General features: G+C 32.4%; 1 protein-coding gene across 1 annotated transcript in view; it reads right to left on the bottom strand.

Moving 5' to 3' along the window:
* The window catches only part of LOC106456855 (protein turtle-like), a 140,833-nt gene that overhangs the window by 12,963 nt on the left and 100,292 nt on the right, over nt 1-27,578 (bottom strand). The window contains exons 2-9 of the mRNA XM_022382639.1: nt 26,102-26,428; nt 24,091-24,201; nt 21,696-21,899; nt 19,177-19,473; nt 15,713-16,003; nt 11,919-12,206; nt 10,845-11,141; nt 1,342-1,482 (exon numbers count right to left, since the gene is read on the bottom strand). Of these exons, the coding sequence (XP_022238347.1) occupies nt 1,342-1,482; nt 10,845-11,141; nt 11,919-12,206; nt 15,713-16,003; nt 19,177-19,473; nt 21,696-21,899; nt 24,091-24,201; nt 26,102-26,428 (1,956 nt within the window). The remainder of the gene's footprint in view (nt 1-1,341; nt 1,483-10,844; nt 11,142-11,918; nt 12,207-15,712; nt 16,004-19,176; nt 19,474-21,695; nt 21,900-24,090; nt 24,202-26,101; nt 26,429-27,578) is intronic.

The following is a 27,578-nucleotide window of genomic DNA, read 5'->3' as shown; positions in this document are numbered from 1 at the left end:
GGCTTTACCACAACACAATGTCATTTATTAGTCACATAACAAACAAATGCTACGATCATAAATAATCTTCTTTATGGCTTTACCACAACACAATGTCATTTATTAGTCACATAACAAACAAATGCTACGATCATAAATAAGCTCTCTGTTAAGTTGTGCTGTTTCATATATTTAGTCATTTTAACTGCTTGAAGGTTCTTCATGGCATTGAGAGGAACATAATAAAATAATATTTGGTATATGACTTGTTCAGCTGTTACCATCATTACTAATCATTCTTCCTCTGTAGAACTGTGTGTTATTTACCCACCAAAACTTACGAGGAAAGAGGAATTTCATTAAAACTTATTAGGTTTTTGCCCATCAATCCCCACAGAATGTGTTTACTCATTAACCATCAAATTCAATTTTGTAATTACTCGTTCAGTCCTTGGTCTTCTAATCAATGAGGATATAACATCAGTGAGATTAATTTATATTTTTCTTAATATTTGCGTGAATTCTGGCAAAGTACTGAAATACATTTGAACACAGAGATCAATTTCTCATGTATGTTGTAGAACTGTTCTACAGACAAGTTTGGTGACTTCTATCCCGTCTAGCAGTACGAAAAACAAACCGTAAAAGCTAATATTCGATTTTGTTTTACAAGGACCAATTCTACTATAACTAGAAAGAAGGAAAGAAATTTCATTACTGATGCTTCTGACTGATTAACCTAGGACTCAATTTGGAGTAATGCTGAGAGAGAAAAGCAACAAACTGCTGATTTACAAATTGGTTCTTGATTATGCAGTGTACTTTTTTTTGTGAATAACAACTCATGTTTAATTTGATATAATATACGTACTAGAATTTCAGCTTTAGCTAGAAACCAAAGTAGGTTTAATCCATTCCACCTTTTAAACTATTCTTAGTCTTCAATGTCCTTTTTCTTGGTCCTTCAGTGGGACAGCGATACGTTTGCGTATTTACAACACTAAAATCCGGAGTTCGATTGTCCGCAGATAGCCCAATGAGGCTTTACTCTAAAACACAGAAGAACAATTTCACTTGAGCTCCACATTTACTTTCATATACTAGTAAAGTCAGTTTTCAGTAAACCAGTCAGGACACGGTGGAGGAGACAAAATAATGTTGTTTGTAACAAATACATTTAAAGTTGGAGTGATCCAGGAGATAAATATAGCATACATTTCTCAAATATAAGAAAATTTATTATCTTAGCTATTATCTATTGAATTTCAGTTTCATCTAGTTTTATTCATATAATTTTCATACTCACATCATTTTATTTGAGCCAAGAGTGCTTATAGAATCAAAAGACTAAAAGTTTCTTACCTGTACTCCTCTTCCTTTGTTTTCTAGAACGGACTTTGACGAGAACAATAATGACTAGGATCACAAACACCAGTCCAGCTACTCCTGCCACTATAGTCACTAGTATTGGTCTGAACTCCACAAACCATCCATCTTTAGGTTCTAAAAGGTTTGAATAAAATATGATGTTGGACAATCCTTCGACAATATATCCGCTAACTAAAGTCATCGGAATATTATTCGTTTAAATCGTCCTTAGAAGAAGAAAAATAATATTCGTTGTGATTTTGTGAAACTATAAAATTAATTTTTTTGAAAGTGTCAAAGATAGAAACTGTGTTCCTTGATTTCTTTGTAATGCCCCTAGTGGCTCAGCGGTAAGCCTGAAGGTTTATAATGCCAAAAATAAAAATCCGGATTTCGAGGTTTCGATACTCTTGGTGTGCATAGCGCAGATATACCATTGTCCAGCTTTGTATTTAAAAATCTAACAAACAAACAAAATAAATTTTTATAATAGTAATAGTTAATTCGTTTACATTATGTTTAAAGAGCGCATAATATTGTGCTTTTTACACACTGTTTATTACTCTTTTAATACAAATTTCACCGTTGATGGATGACGAAACAGGTCTTCGTTTCACTCTTCTTTATATATTATTCTACTAGTTTTGCTTAGATGTAAACACCGCTAATACAACGTTATTTGCGTTATATTAAAACTATATTGATTATTCAGATCACATGATAACCACAGCTGACCTAAAGTCACTGTGGAACGTAATGTATCAGAACTACATTACATTGTTTGGCGTTTTGTGGGAAGTGTGGTAACACCGAAAATGAAACAGCCTTTTCTAAAACATAATATTCATACATTCAGATCATAAAGATGTATTCAGGTTGGGGATTTAGAATCTTAAAAACGGATTATCCCTTGTAGTTAATGGAATTAGAAAATAAATGAATATGAACCAACTTTGGTAACAAGATCATCCTGAAAAGAGACCTACAATAAGTTGTACTCCAGCTGTGGTAAGTAACTTGTGGCGTTTTGTAACACCTGAGAACCCACGAACATAAAAGTCATTGGCAAAAGCCGTCTACGTGCACCAGGCAATAGTACGCAACGTAATCAAAAGTATGTTTATCAGGAGAGCGACATAAATGACGTGTACACAACCTGCTGCCACGACATATCAGTTCAATCGTCACATACCTCAAGCAGCTGAAGAAAGAAACGAGTATTTATGTTTTCCATACGAAGACATACTGGTCAAGTCGTCTGAAGCAACGCTATGGATTTATGCTGACATACTGGTCAAGTCGTCTAAAACAACGCTATGGATTACTGTGTGGTTGAACTGCTGAGGAAACATCGTCGCAGTACACTAAAAAAATTATGAAAGACGTTGCGAAGAATGGATGTGCTTTGAACATGACAGCTTTATGACGGAGCCCTTTGTAATGGATATTATATGCAGTGCTATTGTCAACATGCACGTGGCCACATGGAGTGTGACGACATGACGATGCTCCAAAATCGTTTTAATATAACATACTTAACCTGTACAACATCACCAGTCTTGATTAACGTTGATTTTATATCTGACATTCAAGAAAGCTAAGGGAAGTAATTCTCAACTTGTTCAAATATTTTGTTTTACATATCTCCAATTTTCTTGTGATAATTCATAACCTTACTGTGTTAGTGTAACGAGTATATCTATTTTTGTTACAGGACTCAAGATGGATGAAATTAATTGTTTTCTTACAATTAACACTGTGGGACAATTGTCCAGATTATGTTCTTAGAGAAAATAGCTTACAGTTACACGGAAATTAAAAATTTTGAATAAAAATTACCACTCTATATTTTATTTCCATCTGAATATGTATAAAATATTATTAAAGAAGACTATCAATAACTGCCCAAGAGGCTAATTTCTTTACATATGAATATTTTAATCACATTCGGGATGTTAGTACGTCATTAGCCTTTCATTAGACTTTGCATTCTTATGTTTTTATTTAATCCGTATTTTTGTTGTTACGAAATAATGACCAAATGTTATTTTATGAAACGAGTTAAACGGTAAAATAATGCCAATATTTAATTATTTCTTGGATAAAACACTATTAGCTTTATTGTAATATATTGGCAAAATTAGATACATTATTACTAACCTTTTATGTTAACATTCTATCACAGTCAATTATAAACAAGAAAAAATTAAGAACTTTTCTTATCTAAGGTATGGAACATACAACTAGGAATGTAATGATGGAATAAAGAGCGTTCATCTAGGAGAATTGATGGATTAGGGATCATCAACTAGGAGTGAGACGAAAGAGTTCATCTAGGACGGAAAAACTAAGATGGAGACATTCAGCTAAGAGGGTGATACCATGACTAGAAGAGTTTATCTAGGATAGCAATGCTGGGATGGGAATATTCAGTTATAAGGGTGATGCCAGGACTGAAAGAGTTTATCAGGACAGCAATGCCGGGATGGGGACATTTAGCTAGAAGAGTGATGACAGGACTACGAAAGTTTATCTAGGATAGCAATGCTGGTATGGGGACATTTAGCTAGAAGGGTATAAGGACATTCAGTTAGAAGGGTAGTGCCATGACTAAAATAATTTATCTAGGATAGCAATGCTGGGATGGGAACATTCAGCTAGTAGGGTGATGCCAGGACTAGAAAAGTTTATCTAGGAGAGCAATGCTGGGATGGGGACATTTAGCTAGAAGGGTGATGTCGGGACTACAAATGTTTATCTAGGCCAACAATGCTGGGATGGGGACATTTAACTAGAAGTATGATGACAGGACTACAAAAGTTTATCTAGGTCAACAATGCTGGGATGGGGACAATTAGCTAGAAGAGTGATGCCAGGACTACGCAAGTTTACCTAGGACAGCAATGCTGGTATAGGGACATTCAGCTAGAAGGGTGGTGCCATGACTAGAACAATTTATCTAGAATAGCAATGCTGGGATGGGAACATTCAGCTAGAAGGGTGATGCCAGTACTAGAAAAGTTTATCTAGGACAACAATGCTGAGATGGAGATATTCAGCTATAAGGGTGATGACAGGACTTCAAATGTTTATCTAGGACAGCAATTCAAGAACAGTAATGAGGAAATGAATAACCGCAAAGTAAACACCTGTATTATGAATTGTTCTATGATGTACAAAATGTTGGTTACAACTATAAAAATGAATGCTATGCACAACAATCATCTATTTATTTAAAATAGTAACGTGCGAGGGAAGGTTTTTATACTTCATTAAACTCTCCCAAAATTCTATTAAGAGTAGGGAATTACAAATGACGTTATCCTATGTGTAAGGGAGAGGTGAATGCAGATAGTACTATGCACTGTTTGGTGAAAGATATTTGGAGAATGAATCTATCATCCCTGAAAGCCTGATCTCAGGCAGCAGTGTTTATGTGTTAAGGTTTTGTATGTGAATTTCTTCATTAGTTTACAGACACTTAGAGTGCAAATACCGTCACCCTGTTGAGTTTTAATACTTGCCCCCGATAGATACCCAGGTTTTGAAAGCAATGTTGGATCTGGTATTATCTTACTACATCAGTCAATCTGTTTGCCATTTTTGGTCAGACCATTTGGCTCGAAGTGTCTTTTGTACTTGAGGAACTTAGTGACTATCGCGTGTTGTGGAATAGGTTTAACCTCGCAGTCATTAAGACACCCGTCATGGACATTAGATTCGTTTAGAACTCTACGCTTCTAAGCTCATATATGAGTAGTCTAGACGGGTCACTTAACTGTTTCAATTACTTTAATTTCATTCTCATTCCGTCTCTCTAATTTAGTCTCTTTGTCTACCAAAACTTAAAAATGTTATTATTATACAAATAATAATAACTGGAAATGATAAATAATTTTAGTGTTAATGTTTTGGATGACTTTTCTACTCTTTTTCTTAAAGTCATACTACATTTTGCATGTTTACTGTGGGCAGAAATAAAAATCAGATCTCGTAGATATGCACTTCAATTATTCGTTTATTTTTGCCTAATTAAAATCAGTAGCTACAATTTAACACTACATTCCCAGGCTCTGAGCTTTTTTTTTCAAAGCAAGTTAAATTAAATACTTTACAGCTCTAACTATTAGAAAAAGTAAATGCTTATGTTTCAGTTAAAGTCGGATAAAATAAATATATTCATTGAACGTTATTTATGCAACTCACAATGTGATATAATGTCACAGATGGTTCGTAGGGTTTTCAGTTCAATTAGGAAAACTTTACAATTTCATAGTTCTAAATTAAATTATCTTTCCCTAAGCAATCGATGGTCTTCGCTTCAAATAATTTTATCCAGGGTATTGCCTTAGTTTATTGATATTCTGAAGAAAATGTGCGACACCAAACTAAGTGTAAGTATCAGATGTTAAATCCCTGAAAGGATAAGAAACATATAATCCAGCACATCACCAAAAGTTTCACATATTTTGACACAAGTTAAAAGAGTTTAGACATTAATATTTTTGTTTTCACCTGATTGGTCTGTTGGTCCTTTCAACCGTACCCTATGTTAGGAAGGTTCAACAAAGATTAAATTTACGACAATACTTGAGCTAGCAGCAAGTGAAAGGAACAACCTATTATCTCTATAATATAACTTTCATTAACAGTAATGAGAAGAATTTTCAATTTATCTAGTTGTTTTTTTAATATCATTATGATATATTTATTATAGAAATTATTTTGGATTGTTAGCTTAGTATATGGATTTAGGACTAACCTAAATCTATTAAATTGGTAGAACATCGTGAGTTATTATTGGGTTTATGGCCAAGAATATCGTTAACAGCGAAGGTACCCAATTGAAGAAACAGTGCCTTATATTGTTTATCAGAAAGAACGTACGAAAAGGTATATTTAATTAGTTACACTCATAACCAGATTGATTTTTAATTTTACACTATTTAGTTAACTTGCTCTGGTTGGAAATTATGATTAACTACCAGGGTACATTGATTCTTAAAATTTAAATGTACGTTTTAATAAAGAGCTTACTAGAAATCAAATATTATGCCACGTCATACACGTTTGTCAATGAAAATTAGTAGCTCTTACTTGTTTCGTTCATGATGGTTCTAGGTAGAAGAAAAGTGACAGATCCTGTGCGTCATATTATACTAAAGAAACCTAAGTCGAATCTCCATAATTAATTTTATTGAACTACGCTTTAAACTTCTATATTCTATAAAGACACTTCTAGAGCTTTAGATAGGCTGGGATTGGTTTGAGAACATTCAGAATTGTGCCAGTTTTAGCCATGAGTACATAGAGAAAATTCCACTGAGTAGAGTAGCATGATGTCTCGTGATATTTGAAGTTCCTCAGTGAAGCAAATGATTCAAAACACTGATTTTTATGCAGTATATCAAACATAGATTGAAATGTATCTCTCGTGTGCATGTTTCAATAAATTTTCTAAATATACCTTTTAAACATGTAACGCAGAGCAAAACAATATAATAACTATTTCAACTCTCTCTCTCTTGTTGTCCATCAAATTCAGTCATAGGTGTCTAAGAATAATTGGTGTTCCCAAACTCTCCTAACTCAGTGCGGAACAGCGACATAGGTAGAACAAAAAATAACAACAACACATAAAACATGAAGAGAACAGTTCTATTGGCTCGATAAAAAGTCCAGTGTTAAAATATAGCACAGAAATAGCCAAACTAAGATAAAGGAGCGTGTGTACGATATGTAAAAATGAGATATTACTTTTTCTTCCGACGCATTGAACCGTTTCTGAGTTGTGCAGTAGAAATCAGAGAGTTATGAATCCATTACCACTCCCCTACTATTTCTTGAAAGTCAAATAAATGACATAGAATCCTTATATTCACAAATATTGGTGCACATAAATTTGCTATTAAGATATAAGATCGTTTTTAAGAATTGCTATTGTTATTATGGGCTTTTTCAATGGACATTTAACGAAACACTAACTTTATATGCGCTCATTCACAATAATGTTATATAACGTAACAAAAATAAAAATACTTCAAAAAGCATAGTTTTTCCGTGATGTCTTACAGCTGACTTTTTTTCTCTTTATGGCACGATATTTCCAAACATTACTCACTATATTACAACAAACGACATTTCAGTCGTAACTTACGTTTCATTTAACAGGTTTTAACTCATTGCTCAATATTTGTTTTATGTATTAAGTTACAAAAACTTATTTTGATGATTTCCTAATATTGTCAAATTTATATATATATATGTATGTTATATTTAATTAAAGCATAGCTTAATTTACCGATTAAAATACAAATAGCTCAGATACTGTGATTCACGAGATTCTTAACACCTGCCACACGAGCCTAGACAAAAAAGAAGACATTAGATCGCTGGAACAGGACCTATGAACGGACCCAAGACCTTGACATGGAAAATTTAACTTGTAAATATAAAGTAAAACGATGTAGCAATGAAACATATTTGAAATGTCCTATATGTAGTTATGAATGCAATGGTTTAACTGTCGCGATTAAGCTAAACCATGGGTCTAGGTTAGATGAGGGAAGAACTTATTCAAAGATATCCCAATCGATCTGATATACCACCTGAATGGGAGATTCGTCAGTTGATTACTGCAATGACAGCGAAACACAAGAAAACGGGCACAATAGTATCGTTAGCTTCAAAATGGGGAGTGGCATAATACATAGGAAATAATTAGTTTCAATATTTTAGTAATTAACGGGACAGTATAGCCCAAAGATGCAATGCTGAGTTTGAAGCAGATGCACGATGCATTACAAGATGACTTCTCTAGGTCACATATGCAATGAATAGTAAACGTAAGAAGGGTGTAATCTATATAGATTTCATCATGCCGTATTTTAATTAATACTTATATTTTTGTTGTTCTATTTCGTTTTCAAAGCTGTGCAGAGCTTCATTTATCGAGATCTATTGAAATCACCGGCTTCCACATGGCCAGGTTCGCTTGTTTCTAGGAGGTCCATATTAATGAAAACATTATTTTATATTATGTATTTTATTTTAGGGAAAGATAATAAAAATAAAGATAAATCTGAAAAAAATGTTGATGTTTAAATTATAATTGAGAATTTTTCAAGAAATCATGAAATACCATTGTTGATATTACTTTGACTATACCCTTGAATTACAATACCAACACCAAAAGTGGCAATGTCATACAACAGCCATTCATTTTTCTAGCTAATCTATTATTATATGTTTTGGTCAATCTGCTTCCAGTTTTTATAGTAAATAATCTTCAAAACTTAACTATTCAAAACGGCGAAGATATTATGGCCAAGTCATATAGTTCGTCTCAAACCTATGAAAGAATGATGAAGGACTCAGTTTAAATGCCTTATTCAAATATTCTCCATCAACGTCTTATCATTGAAATATTATTATAGGTTTTACCAGTTCGCTGAATCTTCAACATGCTAGTTTCATCTTGTTGTATTTACCCAAAATGGTAATAATGTAACCCAACTATTTATTTATATATACAAAAAAATTATAATTATCTATAGTATTAATACATACTGAACGAAATGTGTTTTTATTACTGTGTAAAACAAGTCTCTACCATTTTGAATTTCCTGTTTTATCGCTCAAAACACAAGGCTAGTGCTCATAGTTGTCCCTAATTTTGAACTGATAGACTAGAGGGAAGGCAGCTAATCAACAACACCCATCGCCAACTCTTCGACTACTTTTGTCTAAAAAAAAACAGATTTCGAACATGCTAGCTCTTAGGCTATGCCCGATCCAGTTTTTTTTTCAAAATTACTCGTATTTGTCATATACAATCACAATAAAATGAAACTGGATATAATGACGACAACGTAAAGTAAGTTTTTTTGAAATGAAGTTAAGAATATGATTTTTTAAGGGGGATCTAAGTATCAAATGAATATATTAGTAGATCAACGACAGCTAGTAGGCAACTAAAGCATTATTTCGTTAAAAACTCGACAATTCTAAAAGTATAACTACTTTTCTAACTTTTCCATTATATATCTGGTATTGTATTTTATATTTATGGCAAAGTTACTAAGATTATCTGTCGCCGTCCTTAATTTGGAATACTGAACACATTGAAGAAATCCAGTGGTTGGCACCCTACCATCCACTTTGAGGAATTGAGTTACCTCCAGCTTAGAGTGTAGTTAATATGTTGTGGTATCGCACGCATTCGAACCCAATTCACTAACTCTGAAATTCAGAGCTCTACTACAGGGTCAACCTGCAGCTCAAGTAAGTATGGAATTTTATTATATTTTCATATTTAAAATCGCTTTGCATATAATTCGTCCCTTACTTTTTTGGCCACAGAACGGCTCTGAGATTTTTTTTATTTTTCAAGCACAAACGTTTAGTTCATAACTCCGTCATCTCTTGACCGATTTCAGATTCAATTACAATTTTGGACTGAGGAGGTCAAGCCCTTTCGATTGATGTATTTAACCACGCTCAAGGTCTCATAGATTGATTTATTTAATCCTGCCTAAAAGAATTTCAAGTGCCGCGGCTATTGAGGATTCCCTCTTGTTATATTCACATAACCACTTGTTGTTGAAAAGCGTGATCATTATTGTTTCATCGGGCAATTAGCTAAAAATATTTTAAATATCTAACCACTAATAAATATTTTATGAGTGTTTTATACTTTTGGCTGGTTTATATGTATATATATATATTAATTAATTAATTTTACTCCAATTATTGTAGAATTAATTACTTAAGATTTGCGCCAGTGTACATTGTCATAATTTAATAACGCAAACACTATATATATTTTTTGACTGCCTTAAAATGTGAATTGTCCCGTAAACTACACCAAAGTTTATGTAAGTTGCTATTTATTGCACGGCAGCTAAGGTTCAGCTAAGCTATATATCACCCACAACAAACTGTGTTCATCGATCTGTGGGATGTATTTCCATACCATCAATCCAACACTGTATTATAATGTGTAACAGACCGCCTTGGCTACCAAACCTCGTTAAACATATCGAACTTCACACACCAACGTTATTTATTACCATACTTACACGACGTGTTTATGTATGTAAATATATTGACATTAAAAAATATATATGTGATAAAACTTAACTCTGGTTTTACGTTATCGCAATATGTGTAAACTCGAGCATCATTACTGGCCTATTTAAGCAGAAGGTTGAGCTGCAACATATCATTAGCAAAGTCCAAGAGAGCTTTTCTTTCGTTTTTCACATAAGATTAATGATGTAACTGTATTAGTCAGGGAGATATATTAACAACATTATACGACAAGGAATCCTTTCGTAACACAAGATGTCTTTATAAAATTGAATATAATACATTTATTTTCCCTTTAACAAAAATAACAAAATACATTCACTTCTCACCAGATACTAAAAATCTCAAAGCATAACATCTTTAATTTAAGGACATCGGCTTAGGATATGAATGCACAATCAACCTACCTTCAGATTTTTCTGGTGTTCTGAGTGTGTCGACATTTTTTATCCATGGTCCACTTCTTCCCTTAGCATTCACTGCATACAATATAATACGAAAATTTGTATTTTGCGGAAGTCTTACAATTGAGAATTCTGGTTTCTTGTCAGTAAGGTTTGTGTGTATTTTCTCTGCGTTTTTTTCGTACAATTCAAGCACAAAATGTTGACTCAAGCCACCGTTATAGCCTTCCAGGCAGCCAATACTTATAAAATCTGTTGTAACGTTGCTAACTGTACAGTTAACTGGCGTTTCCGGAGGCCCTGTAGATGATTCAATGACATATAGGTTTAAATTATTTTATCTATCACCATTAATAAAAGAGAAATATTATTCACTATACATAATAAAATAATGAAGATATTAATGTGTATTTACTCCATATTTCAATAAGCAAAAAATGTCCAATTATTAAAATAAAGCAATTATTTCACTGATTTAAAGTTTCTAATCATCTTCTTGACAGTTTTCAGGAGATTATTAACATTAGAAACTGTGAACGCATGTAGCAGGATTGTGTTCATTCTGGAAATGTTTTGCGATTTTTACACACCAATAATTTATGTATCACGGACGTACAGAAATGATAAAACGTAATATGATGTTATCTATAGAGTTTTAACAAGTTTAGTTTTATGTAACCTATCTAAATGCTTCCAACAGCTTGCTACATAATCATCTCTTAGGGTTTTAGGATATAACTATGCTAACATTCACCTTGCTGTGGCAATGCGTTACTACTCTACAAGAAAACAACCTTTGAAGAAATAGTAAAAATGTTTAGTGTTTCAAGTGCTTAGCTAGAAATAGAATTACCCACGTTATGAATATCTTATTATCTACAATTATTAGAGTTTTAATTCGGTCAAATGTATGTTCTCAGATGTGAATTTGGTAATTTCTGTTATAGAAATAACTTACCCTTAACAAAGCTTTATCTTAAATGATTAAAATGTGATTTTAACTTGTAGCTACGCCCATAATCTGTAGCGCTTAAGATAAGATTCTGTCAAAATTGCAATGTTAAAAAGAACCCTCACCTGCAGCAGTAATATTAAAGAAGCACGGTTTTCTCTGGATCCCGACTTTATTATTTCCCCAGCAAGCCAGCGTACCGTAGTCATCCTGATTCTGCGGGATGAAACTTGCTACGCTCTTTGTTAAGTCGTCCTTAAACGTTAACACTTCTCGGCTTCCATGGGAATTGTTAAACATCCATCGAAACGTTACTTGCACTGGATCCGCATCGACTTCGCACAATACTCGCACCGTTTCATGCACTGCTGTCCCATACACAGCCCTCTGGCTCGGTATACAAACTGGTTCAACTGAAAAAACAGTAATTGGAAACATAGTTTTCATAATGATGAGGTAGATTTATTAAAAGGCTAGTTGATGCTTCTCAATGAGCACATTAATTTTAAACACTAACTACAAATAATATCTAAATATATATATATGTGTGTGTGTGTGTTGGTAGTTTTGGTTGGATAAATGGCCAGATCAGATACTCCAAGATTCAGACATAGCCATCTCTAGTTTCTAAAGACTGAGCTGAGGGAAACAAACAGCCACCAAGACTCACCAAATATTAGAGATCATACCTTAGACATATTAATCCACAGCCGAGTACCCTGAACATTATGGCATTTCTGATCATAATGATAACACAAAAACATATCTCCAGTAATCTTGTAGAACAAGGATGTGCTTCTTTGTCTGAAAAATTGCACATTATCAAATATTATATAGTGCGTCTCACTATATGAAACAAACAAACAGCAGGTTACAATTCTTATTTTCAATGCTAATATTACGTTCTTTATTAATCATTTTTCATTTTAGTATCGTTTCTAAGGTATGCATTCCACGGTAATATCAGTGATTAAGAGAATATAAGTAAAAAATGACTATTTTTGCGTATTTTACAAATAATATTATTCTATAGTTAATATGAATTCCTCGCCGTAATTTACGAAAGCACATCAGGTGGCTTGCAACATTTGAGTTGCTGACCTAAAAAGCCAGTCAACAAATCGTATGAATGTTGCCTAGTTGTCAAGGCCGTTGCCAAGGATGGGTTACGTCACAGCAGAACTTTCCAGACGACAGTTTTTTGCAGCACAATGAAGGCACGCTGATTCATTTAGGATTGAATACAAACAACATACTCAAGCCTATAACATGAATGTGGACATAGCTTATGACGTATGGCTTCAATTACCCACAGATGCACAGTCTCGTTGAAAAAACGGATTGTAAGGGTACTAAAAACATAATCAAAGGAGCTGTAAAATTATTCGAGGAATACTGCACAGCAGGAACAATGACTGTGGATGATAGCGTCGGAAATCTCGCCAGCATTTTAGGTAATTTCTATGCGAAGATAGACAGTTGGCTAGTTTATACGTTTTCTGTCATTTGTATACAGTATACATGTGAAGATCTTTTTTTTGATCTTATATTCAGTGATATATTTATTGAGTTTGTGAAGCCCAATCCTCAATTAAGTTAATTATTTCTCATATAAGCATTATAACAATCTACAAAATGGGCCTGTACCCTTGATAACCATGTTACAAGTAGTTACATATATAGACGAACAGGCGTGCATGTTGAAATTTCATATATTGAGACTCTAAGGTATTGTTTAACGATGATAATAATAGTAATAATAATAATACGGATAAATATCATTTATTTAATAGTGATTCTTATAATGAGATCAAAGTCTTCAATAGATATTAAATTTTAAGATTTACATGTAACCACATGGATCTATGCTAAATATACTATGAGATACTAATTAATCAGATTTTAGCAAAACTGAAAACAGGAGGGGGAGTAGAATAAAACAGTTATTGACTGGTTATAAGGACAACAGATGATTTGTTGGACGAGACAACGAGAGTGGCCTGCATATGTCTCACGAGGACGAAAGGAACAGGAGTTGGTCACTTTCACAGGGAGAAAAACAAATTGTCCTCATAACCAGTTGATAATTGTTTTATTCTACTCCTCCACATTCTGTTTTCACTTCGAAAGCAAAATGTAATTTGTCTGATATGTCTAATACTCCCCAATAACCACATATGGTTCTTACAGTAGATCTTAAATAACGACGCTTTCAAACCCCCCCTGTTGTCATGCCAACAATTAGACAGTGTGTGACTGAACCTACAACAATACCTTTGTTTTTCAGTATATATAGTTTATAATATAGTTTACTATTTCGTACTACCTAATAAAGTTATATAGTTTACCATTTTATACTACCTAATAAAGTTATATAGTTTACTATTTCATACTACCTAATAAAATAATATAGTTTACTATTTCATACTACATAATAAAGTTATATAGTTTACTATTTCGTACTACCTAATAAAGTTATATAGTTTACTATTTCATAATACATAATAAAGTTATATAGTTTACCATTTTATACTACCTAATAAAGTTATTAGTTTACTATTTTATACTACCTAATAAAGTTATATAGTTTACTATTTCATAATACATAATAAAGTTATACAGTTTACTATTTCATACAATTTAATAAAGTAATATAGTTTACTATTTCATACTACATAATAAAGTAATATAATTTACTATTTCATACTATCTAATAAAGTAATATCGTTTACTATTTCATACTACATTATAAAGTAATATAATTTACTATTTAATACTACATAATAAAGTAATATAGTTTACTATTTCATACTACATGATAAAGTAATATAGTTTAATATTTCATAATACATAATAAAGTAATACAATTTACTATTTCATAATACATAATAAAGTAATATAATTTACTATATCATACTACCTAATAAAGTGCAAATTACTTTTGTAAAAAGTGTTTAATAAACAAAGACTTATAACAAACCATAAACTTAGAAGAACATTTGTTTTTATATTAACATTGTTTATTTGTTGGTTCAGTACTAAACGTTATCTCTCTCCAATGAGAAATATTACGAGATAATACAGTATTTGGTTATCAGGAGCCTTCTCCATGCACAAACAAGTTAGCATATATCTTTTATCACTTTTTATCTTCTTATGTTTTATTAAAATACGGACTTTTTTCAAACTGAAGAGAAAATCTTCATTCTCAAGATTTTATATGTAATGGAAGAGACTGTTCTTAATTCACCTTCTACTGTTAAAACATCCACCAGAGTAATAAAATTTTGCACATGTTCCGGCCATCTTTAATGAACAGCACACTCATATAATGCAGTTTTACTTGTTTAAAACCTAATGTTGAGTTTTCTGTAATAGGAAAACTCCAAAAATAAATGTTAGTTTTCCAGTTATGACATAACTAAAATGACCATGACCGTCTCCCAAATAACTTAAATATCTAGAGAATTATAAGAAAAGCATCTGACTTATGAGGATTAAATAAGACAAATTTCAAAGATATTGCATTTTCCTTAAACATTGAAACTGAAGAATCTACATTCACTAATCATCGTCTAAATAATGTTATTTAATTAAAGTGTAAAATAACTACATGATGATTTTAAAGCACGACAAACTTTTGGAAGTTTACAGTTTATTTCTGTATAATTGTCCTTAATTCATTAATTATAAAATGTTTTGATAGGTTATTTTGCCTTTTTTTTTAAAGGGACTAAAGATAAGTGCTAAACGTTTGTAACTCAATTCAGAATACTAATATAATTTAAAAAAAGCTTACAGATGTATTTCGTGTTTGTGTGAGGGTGTGTGTGTGTTTAATCAGAAAATATATCTAGTTTAGATCCTGTAATTCAGTTAATCCACACAATTTATTGAAGAAGATTGCCTTTTCACATACATTGTACACGAAGATCAATAGGATCACTTTCTCCATAACCCTCGATGTTCATAGCTCTACAAATGTAGCGACCTCTCTTCGAACGGTCGACCTTTTGGAGAACCAATGTGTAATTACTTATAATTATGCCAGTAGACTTATCGGTATGGAGTTCCTTGTCTTCGAAAAGCCAGTGGAAAGCAGTCACCCACGGATTAGCTTGAATTTTACAGTCGAAGAATATGTCGTGTCCCTTTTTTACTATAGGGTTCTTCACGTCACCTGAACTGTTAATACTAATGCGTGGAGCGTCTGAAACAGCGGTTATTAAATTAGTATTAGTCAAAACAGAATATTTCTAATTACAAACCTTAAATAAACACGTAATTTGAGGTTAAGAAAGAGGATCATCCTATGTATACTGAAGTAATTATATAAGATATTTACACAATTGTTCATACAAATTAATTCTTATTTACTATCTTTGTTAAAGTTTTAGATATAAGCTCGAAATATAATATTGAATTCGTTGCCTGAAATATGTAATATAGAACATTTTACTGGAATTTAGTTATTACCATGACTTAAAAATAGATTAAAATATGTCACTGATTAATTATCCTGCAATGAAGATTTAAAGTTTTCTAAACTTCTAATTATAACCAACGGCATTACATTCATTTAATGAGAAAACACATAAAACATGCTCTCAAATAATAAATAAACTGATATAGTTCTAACAAGTACAAATTAATTCAACCAAACCAAACAGATATGCTTGAAAACAAAGGATTCAGATCAACACCTCGGCACTTAGATAAGACAGTAATGAGATAGATATTTCTACAAGTGGTGTTTGAGTTGGGAATATCAACCTGTATATGTCATATACAGGTTATCTATAAGTACGTTTTATATAATGCACCCTCCTTGTACAGTTGAAAATGTTTCTTGTATAATCGGACAATATTTCACGTACGAGATAAATAACGTTTCGAAGTAAGGAAACGTAAAGACTTCAGAGTGAATTACAACTTTGAAATGTCAATCGCTGAGTGCGTTATTTTAAAATGTTGTGGAATTTTGAATATATCTTATGATAAATTCTGTATTTTAAAATTCTGCTGCGAAAACTCAATATACGCTTAGTATAAGTATCAAAACATAATTTAGTTTTCAGATCCAAAATATGATGTAAACAAGTGGAAGATGTTGCTTCATCAAAGCTCGAATATCTTCCTTTTTTTTTAAGATAAACGAGAGAATCGATAAACAGTCTATATAATCAGGTTTCAGGAGAAAACTGGCAGAGAAGCCACAGGAAGACAAATGTGCGGTCAATGACGTTTACTCAATGGTGTGTTTAAAAGAAAATAGAAAAATGGTTGTTTGCAAGTACTATTTGTTTGTAGATACCATTTTTTATTTTAGTGTTATATTTGATTATATTTCTCTATGCATTGGAAAAATATAAACACGCAAACCTTATTTTGCAAAATGTTTTTAAGAAATAAATCAACTGATGTACAATATAATAATGGTTGGAGACGGTTTGAATGGGTAATGAGGAAAAACCTTAATATAAGTTTAACATAACAGTAAATGTACAACGTTTCGACAAAGTCTTGTCATCATCATTTGCTGTTATGTTTAACTTATATTAAAGTTTTTCCTCATTACCCATTCAAGCCGTCTCCAACCATTATTAGTCTCAATGTGGGTTTCTCATCATCGAATTTGATGTATAATATGACTTAACTGTAACTAAAGTTGTTTTTCTTTACAGAAAATGAAATTAGCGTTACATCAAGAAAAGTATGCGTTTTTGTGTCAGTTAAATCAAATGATTAATATTTTATAAAAATTCAGAAACTATGTTGTTCAAAATGACCTTTGGGTTCTTCAGCCTGGTGAGGTTTTTATTCATACATCCCCTTTATTTTAATTTTTATCAAATAACAATGCTGGAGTGCAAAGGTAAAAATTAGAAGTAATGATACAATATACAGCAGAACAATTACTCTAACATTAGTTGTGCTTCATTAGGTAGCATCTCTTGTGCTCATTCCATATAATATGATGAGAGATTACAATGCTCTAAACTAATGTCCTTGCTCATCATTCAGTAGGTTGCAACTCTTGTGATCATCCTAGATGACCTGATGAAAAATTACAATGCTCGAAACTGATATCCTTGCTCATCATTCAGTAGGATCAGTTTCGAGCATTGTAATTTTTCATCAGGTCATCTAGAATGATCACAAGAGTTGCAAGTCCTTGCTCATCATTCAGTAGGTTGCAACTCTTGTGATCATTCCAGATAATATGATGAGAGATTACAATGCTCTAAACTGATGTCCTTGCTCATCATTCAGTAGGTTGCAACTCTTGTGATTATCCTAGATGACCTGATGAAAAATTACAATGCTCGAAACTGATATCCTTGCTCATCATGTCAAGAGTTTTGATGTTATACGATGCGTCTTTCGTGGAAGTAAAAATAAATGTATGAATGTTTTCTCAAATTTGTATTTGACTTGAAGTTTTCGATGCTAACATTTGTAACTTATAAGTAAATTTAAGGTTCTATTCATCATTGAAAGAAGAAAGACTAACCTTTTCCCCCATGATGGTGATGTTTCATGGGTTCCATGCAGTACACGTGAACTTTGTTTACTTTGTTTTATTGTTGTTTTTTTTAAGTTTCTTCAAGTTCCTTTGAGATAAAAGCTAATTTGAACCTATGGTTTTTGTTTTTAGAATTAAAAATTAAATCCAGTCTAGGGTTAAAATATTTTTTATTAATGGTGTGTGTTAATTTTAAGTTTTAGAAGTATATCAACTTTTTTGAAATGTACAGAAAGTGAAATCTGGGGACGTATATGATATCTAATTCATCTTAATTTTATCCACACAAGGACTATATGAGCATAGTTTGATCTGGTAGACTAAACTTTTCAACCGGTAACCCTTCGATCCTCTTGTCTGACCGAATAGCAAGAACTGATTGTTAATGTTATAGCGCATCTACGAGTTCTAAGTACGGAGAATGGGGATTTCGGCAACGACCTGTCCTCTGTCATGAAGAAAACAATTTGTATGCAAATACTGGAATGACAATAATAATAACGTAAAATTTTAAAAGGGAAACTAAAAAGTAATAAGACAAAATTATTTTATTTCTGTAGTGCATATTGGTGTATAGAAAACATATTAACACTAGAAATAAACGACCTTATAACACTAAAATGTTGTTTTTATTTAATTAGACACTGAACATTTCGCTTTACAGCTTCTTCAAACCGAAACTGACAGTACAAATTATCGTATAAGGTCGTTTATTTCTAGTATTAATAAGACCAACATGTGTGGTTCGTGACTTAATTGGTACTTAGAAGAAAAAAAGATAGAAATGAAATTATAATTAATATTATTTTAGGAAAAAAAAACAATAACGTTTCATAATTTACCCTCATATTACGTACAATGAACATTTAGAATCCTCCGTTCCTTTAATATGCTATCCTTTATTAGAGGATTCTGAGCTTTACAGGTTAGGATTTTCTCGTTATCCAGAACAGATGGTTTGAACGTCAATACACTTGTGGTGACATTTCCATCTACTGAAACCGTCATCTTGGTTGTCTTTAATTCTGTTTCCTCTTGCCACCAAGTCACAATAGCAGACGGTCGTGAACCAACTGCTTGACATTCCAACTTGGTCGTCTTTCCAGCTGACAGAGTCTCGGGTTCTTTGGTAATCGTGAGTACCAGCGGTCTAACTAAGAAGCAATGGCAGTGTTGTTGTTTATTAAAAAAAAGCTAGTAATGCGTTATCAATTCATTGACAAAAACATAGAAAATAGACTGAATTAGATTCTTTATTAATTTTACAAAATTAATTCTTTAATTAGATATTTCTTCAATCCTTTAAAACAAGTTAGTGCTTTAACGTTAAAATGTCTTATAATTATCATATGGTGTAACTTGATAAATATTATAGGATGTTTTACTCAAAAGGTATGAGTATGTTTAAAAAATATTAATTTAGTTAAGTTGATCAGGTTTATTTAATATATTATAGGATGTTTTATTCATCAGATATGAGTTGTGTTTAAAACATTGCATGTATTTCTATATAAGTAATAACCAAATCCTGGAAGATGGGCCTATATCAAAGGACCTGTTATAGTTCATGTTTAAAGCTCAATATACATAACAAAATTAAATAAACCTGATCAACTTAACTAAAGTAATATTTTTTAAACACTACTCATACCTGTTGAGTAAGACATCCTATTAATACATGTGATAAGCCTGATCAACTTAACTAATTTAACGTATTTGGAAGGGATGCACAAAATCGGTTATCTTTCATATCATTTGAAAAGGATTCCTTTCACTCATCTCAGTGGATTTAATGAGTATCTGCCTTCCGTTTTTTAACCGTTGGCTTTCAAGTAAGTAGTGTCCGTCGTAAAAAAGAAAGAAATACTAAAAAGACTATTGGGATTGATGCATGCTGAACCAAAGGAAAAGTTATAAATTAAACTTTCCTGCAGTTAGGAAGTTCTGTTTTGCTGACTTAACTAAATTACAAATAAGCGAAGTTAAGCATGTTTCAGGGAGATGAAATAATATCTTATGAAAGCTAAGACAAAATCATATGAATGAAAAAGATATATATCTTGTCGCAATTTGAATTTACATAAATAGAATATGAGCTCATAACATATAGTTATTGTTAGTGTTTATAAAGTGTGACAATATTTCTTAGTGTTTGCAGACACAAGTTGCTATAAATAGACGAAAAGTTTCTTTAAACGTTATAAAACAATCAGTAGTTAATACGCTGAGCTAAACTTGTTAATCTTCAGTTGTTGTTGTTGTTTTTTTTGTCATAATTGGCTCTTGTTAAGATTTTTAAGTAATTTGATTAGAAGACCATGTCACATATAGGGCGTACTCCAAGATACTTGACTGGTTTCAACGTTCCTAAATTCCCATGTTCTTTCGCACGCATAATCAGCTTTCTTATAGGAGAATCAATGTAACAGGTCACCTTTCTTCAATAAAAAAATCAAAAGTACTTCGTCAGTTTTCCTGTTCTTGTTGCAAGCAAACTTACATTGATTATAAACTTGCTTACAACAAGAACAGGTAAATTGATGAAGTACCTTTGATTTTTTTTCAATGAGGAAATGCGATCTTTGTATTCAAGGAAACAGTTGATATTACATCATTGTTTTAAAATGTATCTCAGTTGTTTATGCAATTCGTAGGGTGTGTGGTTGCTTTATAACACACAAATAATGATTACCGATATATGGCAAGGTTATACAGTCCGAACATAAAGAACTTCGTACACTGATTCTTTACTAAAGTTTCGTTTGTTCAGATAATCACGAAATATTTGTATTTCCTCAAAAGTAAAGATCGCATTTCTTCATTGAAAACATCAAATGTAGTTTATAAATTTACTTATCCTTGTTGTAAGCAATATTACATCGGTTCTCCTACAACAAAACTACCGCAGCGCGTGAAATATCATGGAAACTTAAGAATGCCGAATAAATGAAGTGTATTAATGGAGTATACCCTAGGTGGGTGTGATAAAGTTGTCCATTCAAAATATTTAAATCCTTAACAAGGGTTAGTGATGAACAAACCATCTTATATAAGAGAGATTAGTCATTCACAACCTAAGGTCGAAATTCAACCAAATTAGTTCAGTTTATTAATCGCGGCTTGTTTTATGTCTTTCAAATCACACATTCTTAGACATTTCAACCGGATCACCAAAATAACTGTATATTTATTCTACCTTACGATACTTTATCCATAAATGTTTGTATTATATATTGAATAATAGATGTCGCTACTATATTTACTAAATTTCTTACTATTATTATCTAAGTTCTTTTCAAACCGATTTGACTTGCAATATTGTCGAGGTCTAGAGTTAAGTGTTTTAAGAAAAACACGGTCTATCAAAACTACTCACAATTCATGTCTACTGTAACGGTTGAAGATATAGGTAAACTTTGGTTGTAATTGGAAGCGCAACAGCTGAAAGCCGCCATCAGGTCATGTCGCTCTAAGGTTAGAATAAGAAGCTCATTCGAAACTGTTCCTGTCTCAGTCATGTTGTAGGTGTTGTCCAAAAGAACGGATTCTCTCCACCAGGTCACCTCTGGTGAAGGATCTCCTGCCAGTAACCAATCAAACCAATTATGTAAATTTCGATCTTCAAACTCAATCAACTCTTATCTTAGTGGTTTGTCTTAATTGATTCATAACGGTATTAGACTTAATAAAAGTAATTGCAGAATGATTACAGGGTTGAGTACGTTATATTAAAATGCTTTTCAATATCCAAATTAGCAAGTCACATGACAACCATAACTGATATAAACGCACGGTGAAGCGACATGTATCAAAACTACATTTTGACATTGTTTGAGGTGTGTGCAAATTGTGTGTGCCACCGTAATTGATCGTTTTTCGGAAAGATATGTAATAGTCCTTTCCAACACAAAATATACATACACTCGAATCATAAAGATGTGTTCAGATCGGGATATCACTTGTATTTAATGGTACTAGGAAACAAAGAACTGTGGATCAGTGTGGAGCACCAGGACCGCCCAGAAAGAGTCATGCAAGAAACCATATCCCAGGCGTCCAAAGCAAGATGCGGCGTCTTGAAACAGATGAGGACCTAAGAACACGAAAGTCATACATGTGCCTTAGGAAGTTTCTTCGTCTAGAAAGCAACAAAATTCAGAGCCACACAAGATGCTTCCACGACGTATCAGTTCAACCTTCGCATATCTCAAGCAGCTAGAGAACGAAACTAGTGTCCGTGTTAATCCATATTAGTACATACAGAGCAAGTAGAGTTCTGCGACCGAACTGTTGAAACGGGTAATGGGAAACCATTTTCTTTGCACACTAATTGCATTATGGAAGGTATTATAGAGGGGAGTGACCTTTGAACATGGCAGTCTTATGACCAAGCCTTCTCCAATGAAAACTAGGACAAGACCCATGACCAAACGTAGCGACATGGACTGTAATGACACGTTGAGGCTCCAACATCGTTTTAATGAAAGGTACTCAACCTCTGTATTCATTAAACTATTAATATTGACTACTGTTTTTAAAAAAATATTCGTTTTTAAATTTAACTTAACATCTTGGTGTTGAACTAGGAATAAGGAAGACAATTACTGAGCCTATTCAAGCAAGGCAAAACTAGCTTCTACGATGCCCAGTTGTTATCCTCTGTTATTACAACTCCATGCTGAAAGAAGCTACTTTCTGGGGCTATGATCAGCTTTGTAATAGATATGAATATGTTAGCTTGTATATCTTGAAAAAATTATAGTTTCCTACAATAAGTTATGAACGTTGAGAGGCAGGTTTCATTTATGCACTTATACACAAAACTGTTAACTCAAAACTCGAGTTTTAAACGTCATTCCAAACAAGAAAATCCTAAACACTAGTTCAAAATTTAATTCAACATGCTGGTTGTTGTTTTCTGTGATGTAAACAAACAAAACATTAGATGAATATTTGAACCCATTTGAATATGAAAAGACAATAAACATAGACTTAAACAGCCTGTTGTCTATTTTACAGGATCTGAACTGCATAATACTCCATTCATCATTGCAAGTCCTGTGAAACAGGTTCAAGTTTTATCGGGCTGTTTAAATCAATTTCTTACAGGACCTGAGATCTATTCAATAATTCCCCTACAATTACAGATCCATGTTTCAACGAGCTGTTTAAGTCCATATTTTACAGGACCTGAGATCTACCTAGTAGTTTAACTATAGATCCTATAAAATAGATTAAATTTTAACAAACTGTTTCAGACTATATTTTACAGGACCTACTACAAATCCTGTGAAACAGATCTTAGTTTCAACAAGCTGTTTCTGATAATTTTTTACAGGATCTGAGATTTACCCAATAGTTATTATGGAACTATATATATTTTGTGAAGCAGATCCAAGTTTCAACAGGCTGTTTCAGTCCACATTTATAGTCTCCTAATCATGAACGCGCAGCCTATCAGAAAACCACTCATGTGGTAGGTAATTAGTCGCAGTTTTCAAATATTTTTATGAAATACCTTAATAAAATTTGTTTTCCCTTTCAAAGTTATCAGAAAGACTCAAAGTTGAGAAACCATGTTTATCAAAATCATTTGGATACTGCATGAACTTATATAAAATAAAACGGATTTTGCATAGGTTGTGAAGATATCTAATTAGAAAAATTGGTCTATAAGTTTAACAATATCAACCTTGTAGTACAAATACCTAATTTTCAATGCAAACAATATAATTTATTCTAGGAAAAATTTCAAAGGAAATAATAATTACCTCCAAGAACATCACAAAACAGCTGTAAAGATTCTCCTTCATTGTACGGTCCAATAAGACTTCTCAGTACTTTTCCATTTTGATCTCTAATCACGGGCTTTTGGGGCGTCACTAAGGGCATGGGAAAAACAAAACAACTTCTCAGCACATTTAAAATAACACATCTTTATCTAAATAAAATAAAAATATTTACTTTTCTGTTGTTTTTTTGTTGCAATTAATTAATTTGTTTGTTATTAAGAACAAAGGTACACAGTGGATTAGTTATACTATCACAACCGCGATAATCGAAACGTGAATTTTAACGTTATAACCCTCAAGCTTCCCGTTGAGCCAGTCTGGAGGACAATTGATTTCTAACTAGCGTTACGTTTTGTTTGTGTTTATTAGACTATTGTCGTATGTTGATATAAACTTGTCTGTGGTGAACATAATACACAATAAAGTAAATTCTTAATATAAAGGCGTTTTAATAGACTTTTTACAATGTATTGAAGCTATAACTTTGTCATTTTCTTAAGGGAATAATATTTTTTTTCACACACAATAAAATGATGTTAATAGAAGGACAGAAATTAAGCAAATTGAGAACATAAAATATAAAGTTTATAATTTACGCTCATTTTTAAATATATGAATACCTTTCATTGTATACCAATTTTATTCGTCATAATTCATTGTTTTGACGTATATAGCTATTTGTATCAATATTATATTGACTATTGTATACACTGATTTCCTTAACCTTTGTTTGCCTTTAGCCCTCGGTGAAGTCATACATCACTGTCACATTTTTCTGGGATATATAGCCTGCTTCAATTCGAAGTAGGTGAGAAAGAAAACATGATTCTTTCTCGTCATAGAACATATCACTCGTAGTCTGAAGAAGGCAATAATGAAGGCAAAGCACTTAAAATACGCCAACCTCTCATAACTCAGTTAGTTATTCTAACATTATAAAATCTGCACAGATATGCTTGGATTAATAGACAAAAATAAGACCGTTAGCCATCTAATAAAACAGTTGCTAACTTTAAAAAAGCAATATGCAGATAAAATGTATATGTATATATATAATATATTCGTCATATAATATTGTTTACTTACGAAAAGCTAATTAATCCAATATAATATAATAAGTATAATATACATTTAAGTTTATTCTTATTATCTCATACATTTTTATAACTAATACATATCATATTATGATACAGATGCGAGGTTAAAAATTAGTATATTTTTATGCAAACTTATAAAACAGTTATCCATTAGTGAAACATGAACATCATTTCGAGTTTTTAAGTATTTTACACTCACAAAAAAGAAACCTATCATTCTATAGGTAGTTGAAGAACTTGTAGCTAGGCAGCTGATACAAACATAGTTGAACTAGTTGTTTAAACATTTGTTTAACAACAAGTAAAAGATTGGAATGTTCTATTCTTTCAGGGGGGTGGGTGTCTGTAGGCCAGACTAGTTTCGGAGATTTCCACTTCTCATCACTGAATCTGGACACTACCACCGAATGAAACTTCAGACCAAACTAAACCTTTACTGTTGTGAGGTATCGAAAATCGGAATGTCGTTTTTAAGTATTTTAAACTCACAAAAAAGAGACCTGTCATTCTATAGGTATTTCAAAAACTTGTAGCATTCCGCCACAATTTAATTCTTCGTATTGTTAGCCGACACTAGGCAGCTGGTACATACATAGTTGAACTAGTTGTTTAAACATAGTCTGGCCCACAGACACACCCCCAATGAAAGAATAGACCATTCCAAGCTTTTACTTGTTGTAAATGTTTAACAACGAGTTCAACTATAAACATCATTTGTTTAATCTTGAGTTTCTTTAAGAAAAGACACATACAATTTTTACTAGTTTATCCATCACTATTTAATGATGAAAATACGTTTTTTTATTAGTTTTTTTTATAATTCTGTTTATTTCTTCTCAACAGACATTCATTAGTTTGTTTAAGGAAAAAGACTGTAACCACTGACCACTGACCAATAACCTTCAGAACACTGTCGGTGTAACGAGTCCTGGCTCGATTAAAATCCGCTCGACAACGATATGATCCTTGGTCACTACTGTTTAGTGATCTAAACCTCAAGACGGCTGGTTCTGTGTCAGTGGCAAAGTAAACGCGTGTAACTTTGTAAATAGACGCGTGTAGAGCTCGACTAAGAGATCCTCTCCTGGCGTCGAGAGTGTAGATCGGTGTGGTGATGTTATCCTTGTACCAGAAGACCAGAGTAGGAATGTCTTCTTCGGGAATAGCTGTTATATTACATGGTATTTCTACCTTTTCTCCTTCCAGTCCTATCACAGTAACTGAAAGGAAAGTAAAAAGTTATTATTCTTACTACGTTAATAAAGTGACGAATGTAATTATATTAAATAAGAACACTTTAAATCCACGATATACAATTTTTGTTTTTTTCCTGCTTACATGGCGATTCTAGAAGAGGTATTGTTCCACTTACTAGATACTTTGTTTCCTCATGATAAGCCCTTTAACTACGTCATCTACTTCTATTTTGTTTCTAGGAAGCTTAAACTAATTGACTATGAACCGTACTTAGTCGGTTGAGGTAAACCAACAACAGGAATAACCTAAAGACTGGCTTTGGTAACATTCACAATCAGTCAAAATCCCAGATAAACTTATAACTAATGCATGAATCACTATAGCTTCAATTTGTAGAAATTGATAAACACTACACCTGGAAAAGTAGAGGACCACGTTGGAATGTTCTAGACAACACTGTTTGATACATGGCAATGAAACCTCTCAACAAAGAAATAGCACACGTTTTGCAGCAAAGATGGCGCCAGAAGTGCACCAAATCGTACTCAGGACATCCTGACACTTTTGTCGTGTTACTTATCAATTTACTTTATACGAAATCTACTCCCATGCAACGAAACAACGAAGATTTCCGATAACTGATAAATGTAACACTGATGGCTCATATTCCTAGATAATGGAATGTCTAATGTTGGCATCATAATTATATTATTTTAAATTTGAAAATTACTTTTGTGTATGTACTCACTATACCTCAGAATGAAAATGGAGGTTATTAGATTTGATTGCTTATTATCGAATTATACAGGAAAATAATATAGTTACTGCAACATTTTTATTTATATTCTATCATTCGGCAAAGATCAGGTAAATTTACAAAGTAAGGGTGAGTTCGATTTAAGGATATTGTCTACTTTTTGGTTTTATAATTAACACTGTAGGACATGGATGATAGACAAGAGGTTAACTTGGACGTTATAGGTTTAAACAGCTAAAACCTTGTCCTTTTTATTATTGTTCGTCAGTTGCTCACAAAATAGTTTTCACCTGCGACTTGGAAGTTAATTGAAGAAACTGGATGTCTTTTGTGTGCTATTTTTGCAGTTATTTTCATAGAGGTTTGAACACTCTGGACCTCTTCTACAAACTGGTATGTATTTTTTCATTTTATTT

The sequence above is a fragment of the Limulus polyphemus genome, unplaced genomic scaffold (genome assembly GCF_000517525.1).
Source record: "Limulus polyphemus unplaced genomic scaffold, Limulus_polyphemus-2.1.2 Scaffold265, whole genome shotgun sequence".
NCBI lineage: Eukaryota > Metazoa > Arthropoda > Merostomata > Xiphosura > Limulidae > Limulus > Limulus polyphemus.
Note: the sequence above shows the minus strand (reverse complement) of the source record. Positions and strands in the feature narration are given on the sequence as shown.